At 37.3% G+C, this 16,194-nt stretch overlaps 1 protein-coding gene across 1 annotated transcript in view; it reads left to right on the top strand.

Moving 5' to 3' along the window:
• Positions 1–16,194, top strand: part of CFAP69 (cilia and flagella associated protein 69) — a 30,465-nt gene that overhangs the window by 444 nt on the left and 13,827 nt on the right. The window contains exons 2-13 of the mRNA XM_009890357.1: positions 196–258; positions 2,138–2,203; positions 3,261–3,370; positions 5,324–5,400; positions 6,823–6,921; positions 8,811–8,960; positions 9,085–9,262; positions 10,282–10,405; positions 12,955–13,003; positions 13,087–13,208; positions 13,698–13,914; positions 14,779–14,943. Coding sequence (XP_009888659.1) covers positions 196–258; positions 2,138–2,203; positions 3,261–3,370; positions 5,324–5,400; positions 6,823–6,921; positions 8,811–8,960; positions 9,085–9,262; positions 10,282–10,405; positions 12,955–13,003; positions 13,087–13,208; positions 13,698–13,914; positions 14,779–14,943 — 1,420 coding nt within the window. The remainder of the gene's footprint in view (positions 1–195; positions 259–2,137; positions 2,204–3,260; positions 3,371–5,323; positions 5,401–6,822; positions 6,922–8,810; positions 8,961–9,084; positions 9,263–10,281; positions 10,406–12,954; positions 13,004–13,086; positions 13,209–13,697; positions 13,915–14,778; positions 14,944–16,194) is intronic.

The raw sequence follows: 16,194 nt of genomic DNA, 5'->3' as shown, positions 1-16,194 counted from the left end.
GCTTGCTTGGCTTGGCCACAACGTCGGGCTGAGAACAAGCCCCAGTTTGTGCGCCACGCGCAGCCTGGATTTACCCGTCCGTGGGTAGATTCACGTCGGTTCAACGCGGCACTTTTAGGTTTTAAGGTTTAAGCACTTTTAAAGCACCGTCAAAAAAAAAAAAAAATTAAAATGTTAAAAGTGTGACTTTTCCAGGACACACAGTTAAGATCAGTGGATTTGAATCATGTCATCAAACTCCTTGAAGATTCAGACTCAGTAAGTAAGCCTAATACCTCGTTATTTCAGTTACATGAGTAGTAATGGGGCTTAGAAAAATGTTTTATACGGTTACTTTAGTACCTGTCCTAAACAGAATCATAGACTAGTTTGGGTTGGAAGGGAGATTTAAAGGTCATCTAGTCCAAACCCTCTGCAACGAGCAGGGACATCTTCAACTAGATCAGGCTGCTCAGAGCCCCATCCAACCTGACCTTCAGTGTTTCCAGGGATCATCTTCGTGGCCCTCCTCTGAACTCACTCCAACAGGTCCACGTCCTTCTTATATTTGGGGCGCCAGAGCTTGACGCAGTACTCCAGGTGCAGTCTCGCCTCCCTCAGCCTGCTTGCCATGCTTGTTTTGATGCAGCCCAGGATATGGTTAGCTTTCTGAACTGTGAGTGCACGTTACTGGCTCACATCCAGCTTTTCATCCACCAAAACCCCCAAGCCCTTCTCCGCAGGGCTGCTCTCAATCCATTCATCCCCCAGCCTGTGTTGATATCAGGGGTTGCCCTGACCCAGGAGCAGGACTCTGCACTTGGCCTCGTTGAACCTCATGAGACTCACACAGGTCCACTTCTTGAGCTTTCCCATGTGGCACTGGTGTCTGGGGCTATGGAGTACAAAGATGACGTATTCATACTGGTATTCGAACACTTCTTCTAAAGATGGTCATTGTAATAGAGAATGAGATCAATGATGTTTTTATATGAAAAAAATTAGATATAGATATAACCCAGTACATCCTTACACAGGCCGTTTTCAAAAAAAATAAAACCACAACAAAACCCAACCCCGAAGCGTGTGCATTTGAAAACTAGACGTGCAAAATTTCTAGCTTATCCGGGAGTTTTTGAGTGGTGAAACCTGCAGCTGAGAAACAGAAATACATACAGAGTTACTGAAAGTATGCCAGGAATTTATGTAATTGCCCAAGTTAACAGCTAACATTTCTCCAGGGAGGTGATTTTAAAGGAGGGAGAAATATACAAAGTTCAGTGTTGAGGAACAAATATGTCTACCCAGGCACAAAGGAGAGCAGCATCTCACGGACTTCTACAGACTGTTTTTGCTCTCCACAAGATTTGGAAACTAAATTCACTAAGCCGTCAGTTATTTTTGATCCAAAAATCTAATGATTTATATTCTTAAAAAAAGAACTTGGTTAAACATACTACGTTTTAAGTTAGTGTCCCACAGAGGAGTAGTTCGTGACCTTTTTTCCCTGCTTTTGATACAGAGCTGATAGAATAAACTTACCGACTGAAGAAAAATGTGCTGGATGATATTGTTTACAGCTTCTCTAGAGAGTATAAAATATATGATAAAATGCCCTTAGGATTCTAGGCTTGTAGATTCCTGAAACAACTTTCTGGCCTGCCTCAAGTTGCAGCGCTCTTGCCCAGCGTGGAGGTGCTCAGAAGAGCTGGAATGAATGCTGCGTATCACTGACACACCCTGGACATATCCTCATTTCAGTTGTTTTCAACTTTGAATTTGCAGACTGTTTCCTAGTGGTGGCAGAGCTCCACCCTAAGCCACATTTTTACCCATTTATGTCATGTGTGACATAGGTTTGGTTTTCTTAGTTGTCTTTCACAGAATCCCAAGGAATTTAAGAGAAAGAGCCCATGCATTTGAACAAAAGATAGTTTTAAAAAGCCCGTTCTGTTAGAAGAGTGCAGACTCTGTACTTAGAAATGAGGCTTGATCAAGGAGCTAATCCTACTGCAAAGCACTTTCAGAATTTCATTGTGTCTTGTGATTTTTTAATCTGTTTTCCACTTTCACTTAAACTTAAAAGGGGATAAACATAAGCATTTAATGTTCTAAGGCAGACTGCAATTAAAACCTGCTTTTCATTCTTTTACTTAAGAAAGATTTGGAAAAAGAGCAGCTGAAAATTCTCAAGAAGGTAGTCAGGCGTTTTGAAAATGGGCTTGTATCCTTTTTGCCACTGTAGAATTCTAAAGTCATGGTGTTTTATGTATGATAATACTCTGACTTTTCAGCAAAGCATCTTATGATGTGCTGTGCTTCCACATGGAGAGCGGTGGTGGTCCACGTACATTCTCATCATTCACCTTCTTGGGCATACATAGCTAAGGTTGGTAGGTTAGCAAGATTCTTGGATGCTAGCTTCATTTGCTACGAAATTCAGTAGAGGGATCTCACCTGTACAGCGGTTGAAAGTGTTCAAAATGTAATTAGTGTACTTTCAACTCAGAATAGACAAGCATAGTAATTGTCACTGCTTAAGAAACAGCAGATAGCATAGCAATGACTTCCAGTGAGGAGACATTTTAAAGAAAAATAAAGTCAGACTGATTTATGTGAAACTGTTTTTCATATTTAGAGTACAAAATAAAAGGCTTTCCATAATTGGAAGTACTAGGGAGGGTGTGGGCATATGGAAAAATGTGATTAATTTCATACAGTTCAGCTAATGGCCACAGCGATTTAAGCTATCAGATTACTTTGCAACTGAGTTGTGGCTAAGTACTTCCAAGCAGTTTCCATGAGTCAGAGGATTGGTAGTAACTTCTCAGTCTCAGTGATCTGTTCAGTTTTGATCTTGTCCCTCTACCCTAAATTAGATATGTGTTTGGGTCCAGATTTTCAAATTTTAGTAAGTCACTTAGGATTAGAGTGGAAAAGAATTTAAATACCTCAAAGCTGTCTCAGAATTTAGATAGGTAAATATGACACTGTGGTGTAAACATTTTTCATCCTATATTTTTAGATAGTCCGTGCTGAACTTCCAGTTAATTCAGCTGATAAGAAAGCTAAATCAGATTTGCAAGAGTTGTACTTCTGTAAAAGTAAGGCTTTGAAAAGCCTAAGTATTTACTCATATGCTTCATTTTAGACGTCTAACTTTGAAAGCATTGGCCTTGTTTTTTCTTGGTTGTATCTTTGAAATATGATGAGTACAGTTTTCAACTTTTTCTTCTGATTCATAGCAGTACAGTCTGATTTCCTTAACTTTAAATTAAAAGCCCCTTAAGGATTTAGCACAAATAATTGAAATTCTTAACCTGTGTGCAGAAAAATTGAATGAACAAGAAGCTTTCACTGAGCCTTTATGTGAACTTATTAAATTATGTGGGTAAGTACTTCAGCCCTTCTTTTAGAGATTTAAACATTGCTTATTAACGTGTTCATACATTTTCTAAGGTAACTGACATATCCGTACGGCATCTATCTACGAGGCATCTATATCTGCAAGGCATCTATTATATCATCCTTCCTTTTTATGAACTGTGTTTCCCTTGAGTTCAATTTCCGTTGGCATGAAAGAGGCACCCGTATTAGCAGTCCACAGTGTCTGTGGAGCTACGTATTACGTCATTCAAAACTGTATTGTAGTTGGCCCCAGCTTGCTTGGAAGCAAGACTCCCCGAGGTGTTTTAGTGCCTGAGTAAGCTGCTCTGGGACTGCTGGCCTCACGATTCAACAGCTAACTCCTGCTGAGATATGTTTTGCTGTTTCAAACGAGCTCTCTAAGTAAGTTTAAAAACCTGAGGTGGCACAAAGACACTACCTGGAGGTAAGCTTGACAAAATGACAAGCCATACTGCAGAAGAGAAAGAACCACAACAGTTGGACGATTTGGGGTTTATAATTACTTTTAAAGCATATTGCATGAACTTTTAGGCATCTTCATTGTCATACTGTACTTTAAATTATTTGTAGAATTAAAATTCAGGTGTCATCCACACTTGTCAGTAGTTTTCTCCTCCTCAATAGTTTAAGTTACTTACAGAATGCTTGTAACTACAGTTACTCCTGTATTTAATTATAATTGGAGAAAATAAGGAAGAGAGAAATTATGTCAGATAGAAAATGAGTCACATAGTAAACCAGATATTCAAACAGGTTTTTACATAGCTTCCTCTCAGCTGTTAGGTTTAATAAACTCATAGAACTCAGCTGAATCTTTTGGTTCCCGAAGCACCATCAGTTGTACTGCTTTCCTTTGCTGCCACACAGTGGAGAATGAGAAAGTACATCACGAAGTTTCATTTTCTTCAGTGTTTGGCAGAAGCGTGACAAAACTGAGAATGAGTGTATAAAGTCGATAAAATGTAGTTGTGAGTAAGACTCTTCGTCTCTTACAGCAGTTCAGCAATAATTGTGCTTCCTGCAATGAATATATTTTGGAAGATTGCACCTTTGGGTTTTGCTTTAATTTCTGTACTATGGAAATTCCCCCACAATTCTCTTATACTTCATAAGACAAAGAGAAGCCTATAACTTGAGGGAGGGGCTGTTATTTAAAATTTCCTTTCAGGTACTAGAACTACTGCAGTAAAATTTTCCACTCTTTCATAACTGCTTCTGTTTACTTTTCTTCTTCACACTTTTTTTTCAATGTCTGTTTCTTCACACCCCCCCATTTGTGCCATTATTTGCTCTCTCCTTTCTTTTTCTCTGGCTGTGTTTACAGAGGTAAACCTACCGGAAAGCTGCCTCTCCACAAAGAGCTGCAGAGACCGTAGCGTAATATTGTCATGTTTACTGTGAGAAAATTTTTAGCGCTTACATGTTTATGTCATATCTGAGTACTTTGCAAACATTATTGAATATTTCATAATATCCTGTTTTTAAAAATAAATTTGTCCTTGGGCTATTTGGAGTCAGTTTATTGGTTTTATTTTTATCCATTTCAAGAGGTCTTGCTCAGGGCTATGATCCTTTTTTTCCACCTCTGCACATGTCTATGCATAGCCTAGCTCTGCAATAGTCTGATAGTGCCTAGATTCCAGGATGACATTTGTTTATTCAGTATTTCTTATTGCATCAAATATGAATTATGAAAATGTTATCTATGAACATGTACCACTAATTGCCAAAATGTGATTGCCAGATTATGGAACTGGAACTTTCAGTGTAGAATCAGCATTGCAAAGAATGTATTTGTCCTGAGAAGAGTGTCCTTATTTGCAAAAAATGTCAAGGAAGAAGAGAAAAGCTATTGAGCTTTTCTGGTGACTTGATTAAAGTGTTATTCTGTAGTGTTTTAAGCATAATTGTAATATTTTAAAATTTCATTTTGCAGGTTACCATTTCAAAAAAAGAAACTATCAGATGAAGTAAGCTATTCCGTGGCAGTTTCAAAATCTATTGCACAACTGGGTGAGTGTAAACTGATATGCCACAATAGAATTATTATGCCGTAATAAAATTAATTGCATTATTAGCATGATTTTAATTGCTTGTTACCTCCTTAGTAAACGTAAGTAATTTCTTTCAGTTATTCATTCAGTCCTCTGTGCTTTTTAGTATTAGAAACCATTCTGATTTTGCTGTGCAGCTAAACTGCAGATTAGCTAGCAGAGTTACCTATTTGCCAATGTCAGAATCGATGTGAGATGATAACTTTATCAGTACAGCTGAAGAACTAAACCTGTCTATAGCCTGTTTCATTTCATTTTGCTCTGAGAAATTGGGGTGTTACTATAAACACTGAAGCCTGGGATGAAGGGAACCTGTATCCTTCCTGGGTATTTTGAAACCATGTGGAGGAAACAAATGAAAAACAGTAACTCCTGACTGCCAGCTCAAACCTTCAAAACCCAAAAGCCTGAGACCTAACACCTAGAAAGGCAAAATACACATCAGTTTAGGGCCACGCCTTACTAGGAGTAGCAGTTTCTGACTTCAGCCTCCTGCTGCATCTGAGCCATGAGCTTCTATCTTTCAGAAATCTGTTTCAAGAGAGCTGTTGAGGAAACGGTGTCAAAATCATGTGTTAATGTCACTAGACCTCTTAGTGCCGAAATACCTTTTTATGACCTTTCATGTCACATTTGTGATTTTCAAAGAACATACTGCAAGCACTGTGGGTCAGAAAATTCAGAACAGAGCAGGAGTGATATATCAGCTCGCTGAATGGTAAGATTTAAATGGTGAAGAGGTAGCACAATCAGCCTTGTCATATATGAAAAAATGATTATCCTTGAAATGGGTGAGAAAAAAATCTTTTTAGAAGTCTTTATTTTCGCAGGTCGAGGTAGATAGCAGAATCGCCTCATGGTTTCAGATAGTTCCAGATTCTCTTTGGAGTAGCATGTCCAAAAATACACTAAAATCTAAAAGATTGTTTATACTATCCATGTTAGGCACTGGTAGCTCTCAATGGAATTCTCTTTATCTTCTGGAAAAGAATCTCTTTCTGTACTCCTTCTGTGTCTTATCATGTCTGCTAGCAGAAGAGTTTCTGACATGGTGATAATGACGACAGCCTAGTGTAGTAGCTTTCTTCTGAATTCCACAACTTCTGGAATAACATCCAGCCTCTTATAAGGATCTGTAGCCGTAAAGCAGAGGAGGTCACTTTTTGATTAACCTTACGCTACTCCTCCAAGACCCCTTTGTCCTCTTCAGTGTGGGAGTCCCTGTCCCTTGAGTATTTTATAGTCAAACTTTGCATGAAATGACAGATTTGTAGGGGGTATGACCAAAGGAAACACTAAGTACTGTAAGTATAAGTGTTAAGATTACTTTCTAAAAAAATTATAAACTTCATAAATTACACTTTTTTTCTGTTTCTGACAGGTTATTTGATGAGGGTGCCAAGCTCTCAAGTTAGAATACAAATCTGTAAGTGTATTATTAGCTTTTATAATATGGAGCTACCAAGAAAACTACTTTCAGGTAAAGCACAGTATTTTCAAGTGTCACAAGAAATCAAGTGTTTATGATCCCAGCTACTTTGAAATGGTTTTTTTTAATTAGCTATGGATTAATTTTTCTTTATAACTATAGTTACTGTATCTCATGTATTAAATAGATAGCAATGGCATATGTGCAATTAATATGTTGTTACAGAAATGCATACTCAAAATCTGAAATTAGTTCATCACTGTACAAGGAATTAGTTGTTACACTTATGGGATTAGGATTACGTAGCATCCAGAAAATGTGAAGTGGTCACAAAGTTCTCTGAAAAGTGGATAATTGAGGAAGAAAGAGTAGTTAGGATCAGAATTATAAGAAAGTAAATGTAATTTTCAACTTTGTACACGTAGCCTGGAGAGAAGCAGTTCTGGTTTCACTTGTGTTGCTTGTGAGGGATAGATTTAAGCACATCTAAATTTGATTGAGTTCATATTATATGGACACATTTGAGGATAGGCTTTGAATAAATTGTGTGACTTGTCTCTGCAGAAAGAGGCTGATGATGCCTGCACATGAGCTGAAGCGTGATCCTCTGGTATTATGGATAGGCAGGCAGATTGTCATCAGAATCCACTGCTATTTATTCCTTTGACTCTTATGGTGGTGCCAGAGGCTGTTATCAGGCAAAGTCAGTCATGGATCTCCTCCTAGAGGGGCACAGGATCGCGTGTTTTGAGACAGAGCTAGATTTAGAGGCAGCCAAGTTACAGATGAAAGTTGCCACAGTGTGGATCCAAAGCACGGGTGAAGGAGCATGCTGGATGTCAGTGTGCTCCCTTGCTGTGTTCCTACAGCGTGACGCTAGGTCCTGTGCCCTCTTGCTGGTTTTCATTTATTTTAGGAGGCCTAAAAGCTGCAGCTGCAACAGCCCTCACAAGATTCTAGAAATATGAAAGCCTAGAAATCTTTTTTTACTCTACAAACAAGACTCAAATCCTGCAAGCTATGTGTGCATCTAGTTGTATATCTGTAAACAGTTCCATCAAGATAAGCGTATGTTAAATATTAAGAGATTTTATTATTCTCCTCCAGGTTTAGAAAATAAGGTATGCAGTCTGAAAAATGAAGAATGTATTTCAATCTGATTTTTAAGTCAAATTCTCCATCTCTAAGCATATGTGTAAATCTTGCCAAAGTTTGGTCCTGCAGCGCTCTCTTACCTATAAAGTAATACCAACTTAGAGCCTGTCAGAGTTTCTACTTAGTTAAAACTTGTTTCACCGTGTGCATTATTTGCATTTATCAGTCCTGCATTTCATGTCATTTGATATATATATTTTTAAGCTGTTTAAGATAAACTTTACTGTCATGAGTTAGCATATAAATTTCTTCTCTCAATGCTTCCCCTTCCCCCATAATTCAGTAAGGAAATACAGATTTGCATATGCATGGACAAAAATAAAAACAGGGATACGTTAGGAAGTCAAGCTTATAAATCAAAGGTTGGATTCACATATTTTAAGTAATACAATAATAAAAGGCATTCATTCTCTAGTGAATGGCCTACAGAAGAGAACTAGGTCCTGCACCAACAACTTACTGCGTGACCTGAAAAAGGGTTTTCACCTCTGTATAACCCTGCTTGTTCTTTCATTCTGTAAATTCTAGGAAGCAGTTAATTTGTTTATATAGCATTTTAGTCTTCTTGAGGGAAGTCTGTTGGATATGCTTTGGGCACTATAAATACTCAGATATAAGAAAAACAGCTCTTTTTGTTTATTAGAATTTTTTTCTCAAGTGGTCTTATGATTAAGGAAATATGATACTCAGTTCTCAATCCTTTCTTGAGAAAGGATGAATATTTTATGAAGTAACCAAAATTCTGAATATTTGCTGCATTATAACTAAAGCTATCATATGTGCAGGTTACCAGCCAACAAGTGCAAACTATAAAATTCAGATGGCTGAATTAGGAGGATTAGCAGAAACTCTCGTTTTGTCGCTAGCATTAGTTGAAAATCAACTTACTGAGAAGTTGTGGGTACTTAAAGCTCTCCAGCATCTCTCCAGCTCTGGTTAGTACAAACTGTTCCTTCAACAATCTCATTACTTCTGATCTTAGATCATTTGTTCTCTGAACATGCCTAAAACAATTACTGACCTACAGGGAATTAATTATTCAGATTTTCATAATTTCAGGAGTAAATTGCAGACTTATGATGAAGGCCCAAGCAGCCAGCAGACTCTGTTTGTATCTAAATGGTGTTGATCCCTCAGGACAGCTGGTGTTCCGCTCCTCAGAAATCCTATGGAACCTGTTAGAAAACACCTCAAAAGAAGAAGTTGTTAATCAGCTCAGTAGCTTGGAATGTGTACAGTAAGTACAGGGAAGCATTTTATGAATTAATATTTTAATTTTGGGGACATCTAAAGCATTGCCATTGTGTAGCATTTTGTTTGAAATTAATTGAGGGAAAATACAGAAGGGGAATGGAGGTCTCTTATTAAGTCCTTATTAAGTTTTCAGTATTAACACATCTGATTCTCAAAAACGGAAGCGCTGCTGGATCAGACCTCGTAGCCAAGCAGCCCGTGATTTAGACCCCACAGGCATCTGTTTCTGTTTCAGCAAGTTAGATAGCACTGAGGCCTGTGAGATGCCAGGAAATGATATATGATACCAGAGGTACCTGCCAGGTAGCTTACAAACTCAGTGGCCAGGGTCCAGCACATCCAGTCAACTCCAAAACTATTTCATTGTCAAGCCTCTATTTCATGAACACAGCGATCCACCACTGTTGTTTCTGTTACAGGGCAAGAGGGAGATCAAGGTGCTCTGCTGCATAGTGCAGGGCGTATAGCCCTATTTATTGCTTTCTGTGATTAAAAAGTTAATTGCACCATTTTCAAGCTCATGTTAGGCTCAGTAGGCCAGTATTACTGCACTGTTGAAATGCTTGTTATAAAATTAGTAGGAAATTCTGTGCTATGATATACAAGGCTTAGTTCCAGATCCTCTGCTGGAGTAAATAACAGGTTGTCCCTTTAATGAGTTACACTGTTTTAACTATTTAGGATTAGACTATTTCTTCTCAATAATCATTCAACAACATCCACTTCCATGCTTGAGTAAATACTGTGTCTCTCTACTAATTAATTATAATACATAGAGTGGAAGGTGCAATTTGTAATACATGCACCTTGTGTATATGCTTAATATGGATGTCTAGTGGTACGCATATGAATCCATTTTGTAATAAAGTTTTAAGTTATTTCTCTTGCAGTTAAACACTAAGGCTTTGAAAAGTATGTTGCTGAATGAGGATTCATATGCCCGGAGTTGTCTAAAATTAGAATATGAAAAGAAAGATAAAATGAGTTTCACTTTCTTTTAAGTGCTTTGAAAGAAGTATTTGTAGACCTTCTCATGCATGGTTACCGGCATTATGATCGTCAGCTACGGAATGACCTCTTGGTGATTGCCACATTATTAGCTGAAAACCCTGCAGCACCTATGATTGTAAGTATATCTAGTTACATTCCAGAGACTAATAACTTCTCCTTTGCTATTATATACTCAGTATTTTTCCCTGTAAAAGTTCTAGTATTTGTTCTACTCTGTTTCTACTGCTTTCCTCTTTCTCAGATTTGCTCAGCAAGAAACCATTTTTCTTTCTGCAGCTCCCCTTATCTCAGAGAGACTTCAAATCTGTAGGTAATTAGCCTGGAGTACTAGCATCAACCTGATTTAATACTTAGAAAATAACACTAACACTATTCATGTGCAAGAGTTAATGTTAACTCCTGTACTCTTGTACAGATTCTCAGATGTGCCATTCTGTTACAATGAGTTTTGCACTAAATCGCATTTGGTTTTTGAAGATGTAGGAGTACAGGCTGTATTCAGATGGCCCAAATTCAACTGAAGTGTCTGTGGCTCATAACCAGGAACAAGAAGGGTCCTCCAAAAATCGGCTCAGAAGCTCTAAATAAGATTCTGAGAAAACAATTATCTAGATCTAGTTAATGGGGGTACATCAGTTCTTTCTAAGACTAGGTCACATGTATGTAGTCCAGAATGCAGTATCATGACTTGCCTAATATGTAGATGACTCATTCTTCTGTAATATTCCAGAATTTTTATGAGGAAACTGCAGAGAAGTTAACTCTTCATAGATGTTAATATTCTTTTACTCTCTTGTTTTACAGTTGAGGTTTAGAACTTTAAATGAAGTTGTGACATACATACTGAATAATTAAGCAATCAAATTCCTGTAGATCTATTGGCTGTTCAGGAATGGATTACTTTCAGGGAATTCATTTCTCAACTTGAGTAGAAGTTTCCCAATTGACTGTATTACTAAAGAGATTTTATAGTGTGTAATGAAGATTACAGATTTTTCATTCAAGCTTTTGATTTTATCACTAACCGTTATGAAATGTCTGTTCTACTATTGCAGCAACATACTTGATGTCTAAAACATTCAAATTCTTTATCTGGCTGTAGAAACAGGGCAGTTTTTTCCTACAAGATAAATAACCCAGGTACATTATTTTAATTCCTTATACTACAAGGAAGAAAAATTGCTTCAATGCAAGGAAAAAATGAAAATGTTTAGATTCTGTATTCTCAGCCTCCCTAGAGATTTTACTTCATTTGTGGAGATAAGGTACAAGGTATAAATATCAGGTAGACAAAAACATTAACATTACCATTGAATATAGATGATACCAGAGAAATTTTCATCAGAATGTTCTCTTTTTCTCTTAATACACTATCCAAGCAACTTCAGAAAACTCAGTCTTGTATTTAACATAATTCAGAAACCAGGACAGGAATCTGAGCCTTTGAAAAGGAAAATAATTTTCTCACCACAAGTAAACTGGAAAATATATGTATATGAATTATGATTATCTCTGTGTTAGAACAAAACCGTTTGTTTGGTAATTGCTTACTAGTTTCCATCAGAATTTAGTATTGCATTAATCAGCAAGGAGAAAATATTAATAAGTTTTAATATTGTTTGTTATTTAACCACTTTGCAGTGGCTTTGTGCAGAGAATATAGATACCATAGAGATAAAAGTTAATAGGCAATACAGTTGTGTACTTCAGTAATTTCTTTAAAATTACTTTTGCAATATTTTTGTGATTGTTAAAATCGTTTGGGTGCATGCTAACTTCCAGAGCTAGGCCAAAAAATCCGAGCCCAGCTTTTTGGGGATGCATCTAAAAAGCTGCTGCAAAAACGAATAGAAATGCTTGATTCTGTGGGGATGTCTGTGTAGTGCTCTGTGAGCGCTGCTCCTGTTGGGAGCTGGTGGAAAGCTCTGTGGTGGCTTTGCCAGAGTGCTGAGGCCAAGCTAATGTATTTTGTTGCTCAGGAAGAGCAAAGGGCTGGTAACCATGGCTTCCAATCACTTATGAAACAAAGCTCCTTTGCCTCTGGTGTGCTGCGTAGACACCCCCTGGCCTTGGCCTTATCCGTTGGTATATTAGACGTAATTGTCCTTCTGTTAGCTCTCTAGGAGCTGTGAATGACAAGATTTTTTTTTTTTTTTTCAGAATTTTTAACATGTAATATTTGTAAATGCATGTTGTTCGTATATGTAGTTTTCATGTGCTTACTTGTAAATGCACAAGTATGAAGTTAAATATAAGTGTATTAGTGCACACAACTGAAGGCACAAAATTGATGACCCCAATGTGTAAACTTACATGTGCACAAATGCATATTAAAAAACACAACTCTAACAGTACTGGGAATATGGTTTTCTTGTGTGGTAGATTGTAGTAGTGAATACATGTGTTTGGGACTTCCCCACACAAATTCAGACTTGTACTGGATGAGACACGGGTTTAACTGATTGTGCCCTTAGGACTGTAGTTAGTTAGTATTGTACAATGTCCAAATGGTTGATCTCTTCTTTGATAAAATTCTGTTTATTCTGCCATAGAATGTATTAAATTCTGTGTTCCGATGAAAAAAGCAAAACTAAAATTAAATCCTAAGTCTTCATTTCATTGCCATTTAATTTAATTAACGTATGTTTTTTGAATGCCTATTAGGAAAGTGGATTTACGAAGCTGTTAATAGTACTTGCAACATTTACTGAAGGTAAGAGATTTCATACTGCATAATTACACTATTTTTACTTTTAATTATGATTTTTTGTAACTTATCTACAATTTCCTTCATAGTTAAAATTCCCAATCCCTTGGTAAAAGGTCTTAAACTTACCTACTCTTATGAGGACTTTGAGCTGAAGAAGTTACTATTTAATGTAATAGGAGTCTTATCTAAAGACCCATGTGCTGTACAGGTAAGTTCTAACAGAACACAACATACAGTAAGCGGGGCGGGGGAGAGGGGAAAGGTGAAAAGAATTACAGGAATATTATTTAGCTGTCCATCTGGCATAGTCCAGTAGACTGAAATCAGCTGTTCTCCAAATCAAGAATTTATACATAGCTTCAGACCAAGTCCTGCTGTTTGAAAGCAGCATACAGTTTCTGGTTTAGAAAAGTTACAAACCTAGACCATGCTACAAAAAACAGCTGACAACTGACTGCAAAGCAGTATTGAAATACATGTGAAGAACATAATAAAGTTTAATAATCCACAGTTTGTGGGAATGCTACAGAACATAAACAGAGTTTGTCTGTACTTGTACCGTTCATGACACACTTTCTTAGTGAAAAATAATTTTCTTAGTGTAGGATAGATAAAGTTGACTAATTGCTTTAGATTTTTCTTATTTGCATGTGAAACCTGTAAGCTGTCTCTTTCTCTCTTTGTCTTGACTCTGCAGCTTCTCAGGGAAAATGATGTGATGCCAGCTTTGCTTTATTATGTAAAACCAAATCAAAAGCCTGGATTTCATGACTGGTCGACTGCCCAATATGAAGAATTACAGCTTCATGCAATTGCTATTTTAGCTTCAGTGGCTCCCTTGTTAGTAGATAAATATTTGTCCTGCCAGGCGAATACTCTTCTCCTTGTGTTTCTAGAATGGTGTGTAGGCCAAGGTCAGTAGATGCTTGTGGCTTTCATACACAGTAACCTCAAAACACAACTGGACTGGCTTTCTTTGACAGGAAGGAAAAGTCAAAATCACGAAGACAGAATTATTCTTTTTCAATAGGTCACTTAGGAAACTAATCTTTCTTAAAAAACAACCTTTTTTTTTTTTTTTTTCTAATGAAGGATAAGCTGGTGCCCCATTCCGTGTGTACCACTATATTGATATTCCTTCAGTTGTGTGGGCAGCCACACATCTCTGCTGCCTGTGTTTCAGGCTAGCTGGGTACACTTATTGTGGAAACAAGTCCAACCAGTAATGCTTGCCATGAGGCAGGACACGTTAACTCAAACTTAGAGCTGCACACAGTAAGACGGCTTCCAGACTAAAGCTGGCTCGTGGTCATCAGCTAAGAGTATGGGCTAAGCAGAAAGATAACTAACTGCACCTGGTTTCATGGACTGGTTTTCTGGGGCTGGGTAGTTTTTGTCATAAAATTGGTAAGTTTTCCTAGAAAGAATTTTTCATTTGGGTCTAATGGAGATCAAAAGGTTGATATTACATGTCATGCTAGAGAAGATAGTTTTAGTTTTGGAGACTGCTCATTAACCAAGTAAGATTTTGAAAAATGTTGTAACAATCTTAAATGTTCACCAAAATCATGCCTTTCTTATGAATGTAAAAAGTAAAGCCCTACACAGAAAGGCTTATTACTAGATGGTTTTAAACAATAAGCCTTTCAACATTAAGGGATTTTGTTTGTTTTTAGCTTGCTTACACTGATAAGCTTTTTTTTTTTTTCCTAAGCACTTTATTATTCTGAACATACACTGTCTGCCAAAAAAAAATATTCATTGTGATTGCTCCACAGATCCTTTCTTTGGTCAAGGTAACAGTTTCCATGGAACAGGTGGTCGTGGCAACAAACTTGCACAAATGCGCTACAGCCTGAGAGTGCTGAGATCTGTAGTGTCCCTTTATGATGATTCTGTGAACCTTAATTTGTGTGACCAGGGAGCAATTAGCCAGCTACTAGGTAAAGCACAATTTGTATTGCTGTACTTAAATTAGTGCATTTCTGCTGACACTGAGAATGTTCATGCCTTTTTGTGTGCTGTGGTTTTAGTGTATTACCCCTTTGACTGCTGAAAAACTAAAAACCTAAAACAATTAATCCAAGATGTAATTGATTTGATTTTGAGTTTTGTTTCACTTTAACACACAGAATTGAAGGAATTAAGCAAAACAGACAGCTGTAAAAGCCTAGGTGTGTAATTTCAGAGTGAAAGCTGCCCCTTCTCTCTTTCTTTTATTATACTGCGTTTGTTACATCTTATTTTCATTGTGGTAGCCCCTAGGAACTCCCGCCATCAATCTTGTTCTACCTAAGTCTATTATGGGGTCGCATTCCATAACTCTTCTTTCTTTAGAGTAGAGGAAAATTAATAACACTGAACTTTTATATCAATAACACGATGAAGAATAAAAGCAGAATAAAACCGCTTAACCATTGGTCCTGCAATTTAGAGCATTTTCTTGTTCAGTAACACATATTTACTGTTACATTTGGTTTTAAGTTCTGCTACATGCTGTTCTAAGTTCTTTTCTGAAATGGCTTAGTGGTGGTTTTGGCAGTGTTAGGTTTACAATTGGACTTGATGATCTTAAAAGTCTTCCAGCTTAAATGATTCTATGAATAATAAAAAGTTTCCAGTACTCTGAAAGAATTACACTGGAAGGAATAAATAGGTAAGATCCTTTGTAGTTCAAGGAGTGTGTTCTAATAGAAAGCCTAGAAATAAAAGATCTTATATCCTCAACTGAAAATTGAGCTCCAGTGAAAACTGTGGAAACTTACAGATTTTAGTGGCAGCAAAATTAACGCTATACCTTACACATCAGATTCAAGTAACTTTTCTTACTTCGGGATAGTTCTGTGTCTGAATGTGCTCTTTCACGTAGTGGTTCCAAGGCTGATTTTCTCAGCAGTGGTGGTATTTTATGTCTCTCCCACATTTCCACTGTCAGTACAAATGTTTGTGTGGCTGTGCAGTAGAGCAAATCAGTAAGTTCTTTGCCTTTTTCTAAGAGTTGCTTAATTCAGATGGGTTCCCCGAATCCATTGCACCAGCACAATACAAGGGGCAGCACAGAGACAGGAACAAGGGACTGGAACAAGAAAAAAGTCAGTGTAAGCTGCTGTCATTAACTTTCACCAAGAGTAAAGTCCATGAAACTACAGCATCAGAGTGCTGTGTTAGAAAACACAGGAGATAAAACTCAGTAG

Source organism: Charadrius vociferus, unplaced genomic scaffold (genome assembly GCF_000708025.1).
Source record: "Charadrius vociferus isolate BGI_N301 unplaced genomic scaffold, ASM70802v2 scaffold348, whole genome shotgun sequence".
Lineage (NCBI taxonomy): Eukaryota > Metazoa > Chordata > Aves > Charadriiformes > Charadriidae > Charadrius > Charadrius vociferus.
The sequence above is the reverse complement of the archived record's forward strand: the minus strand, read 5'-3'. Positions and strand labels throughout refer to the sequence as shown.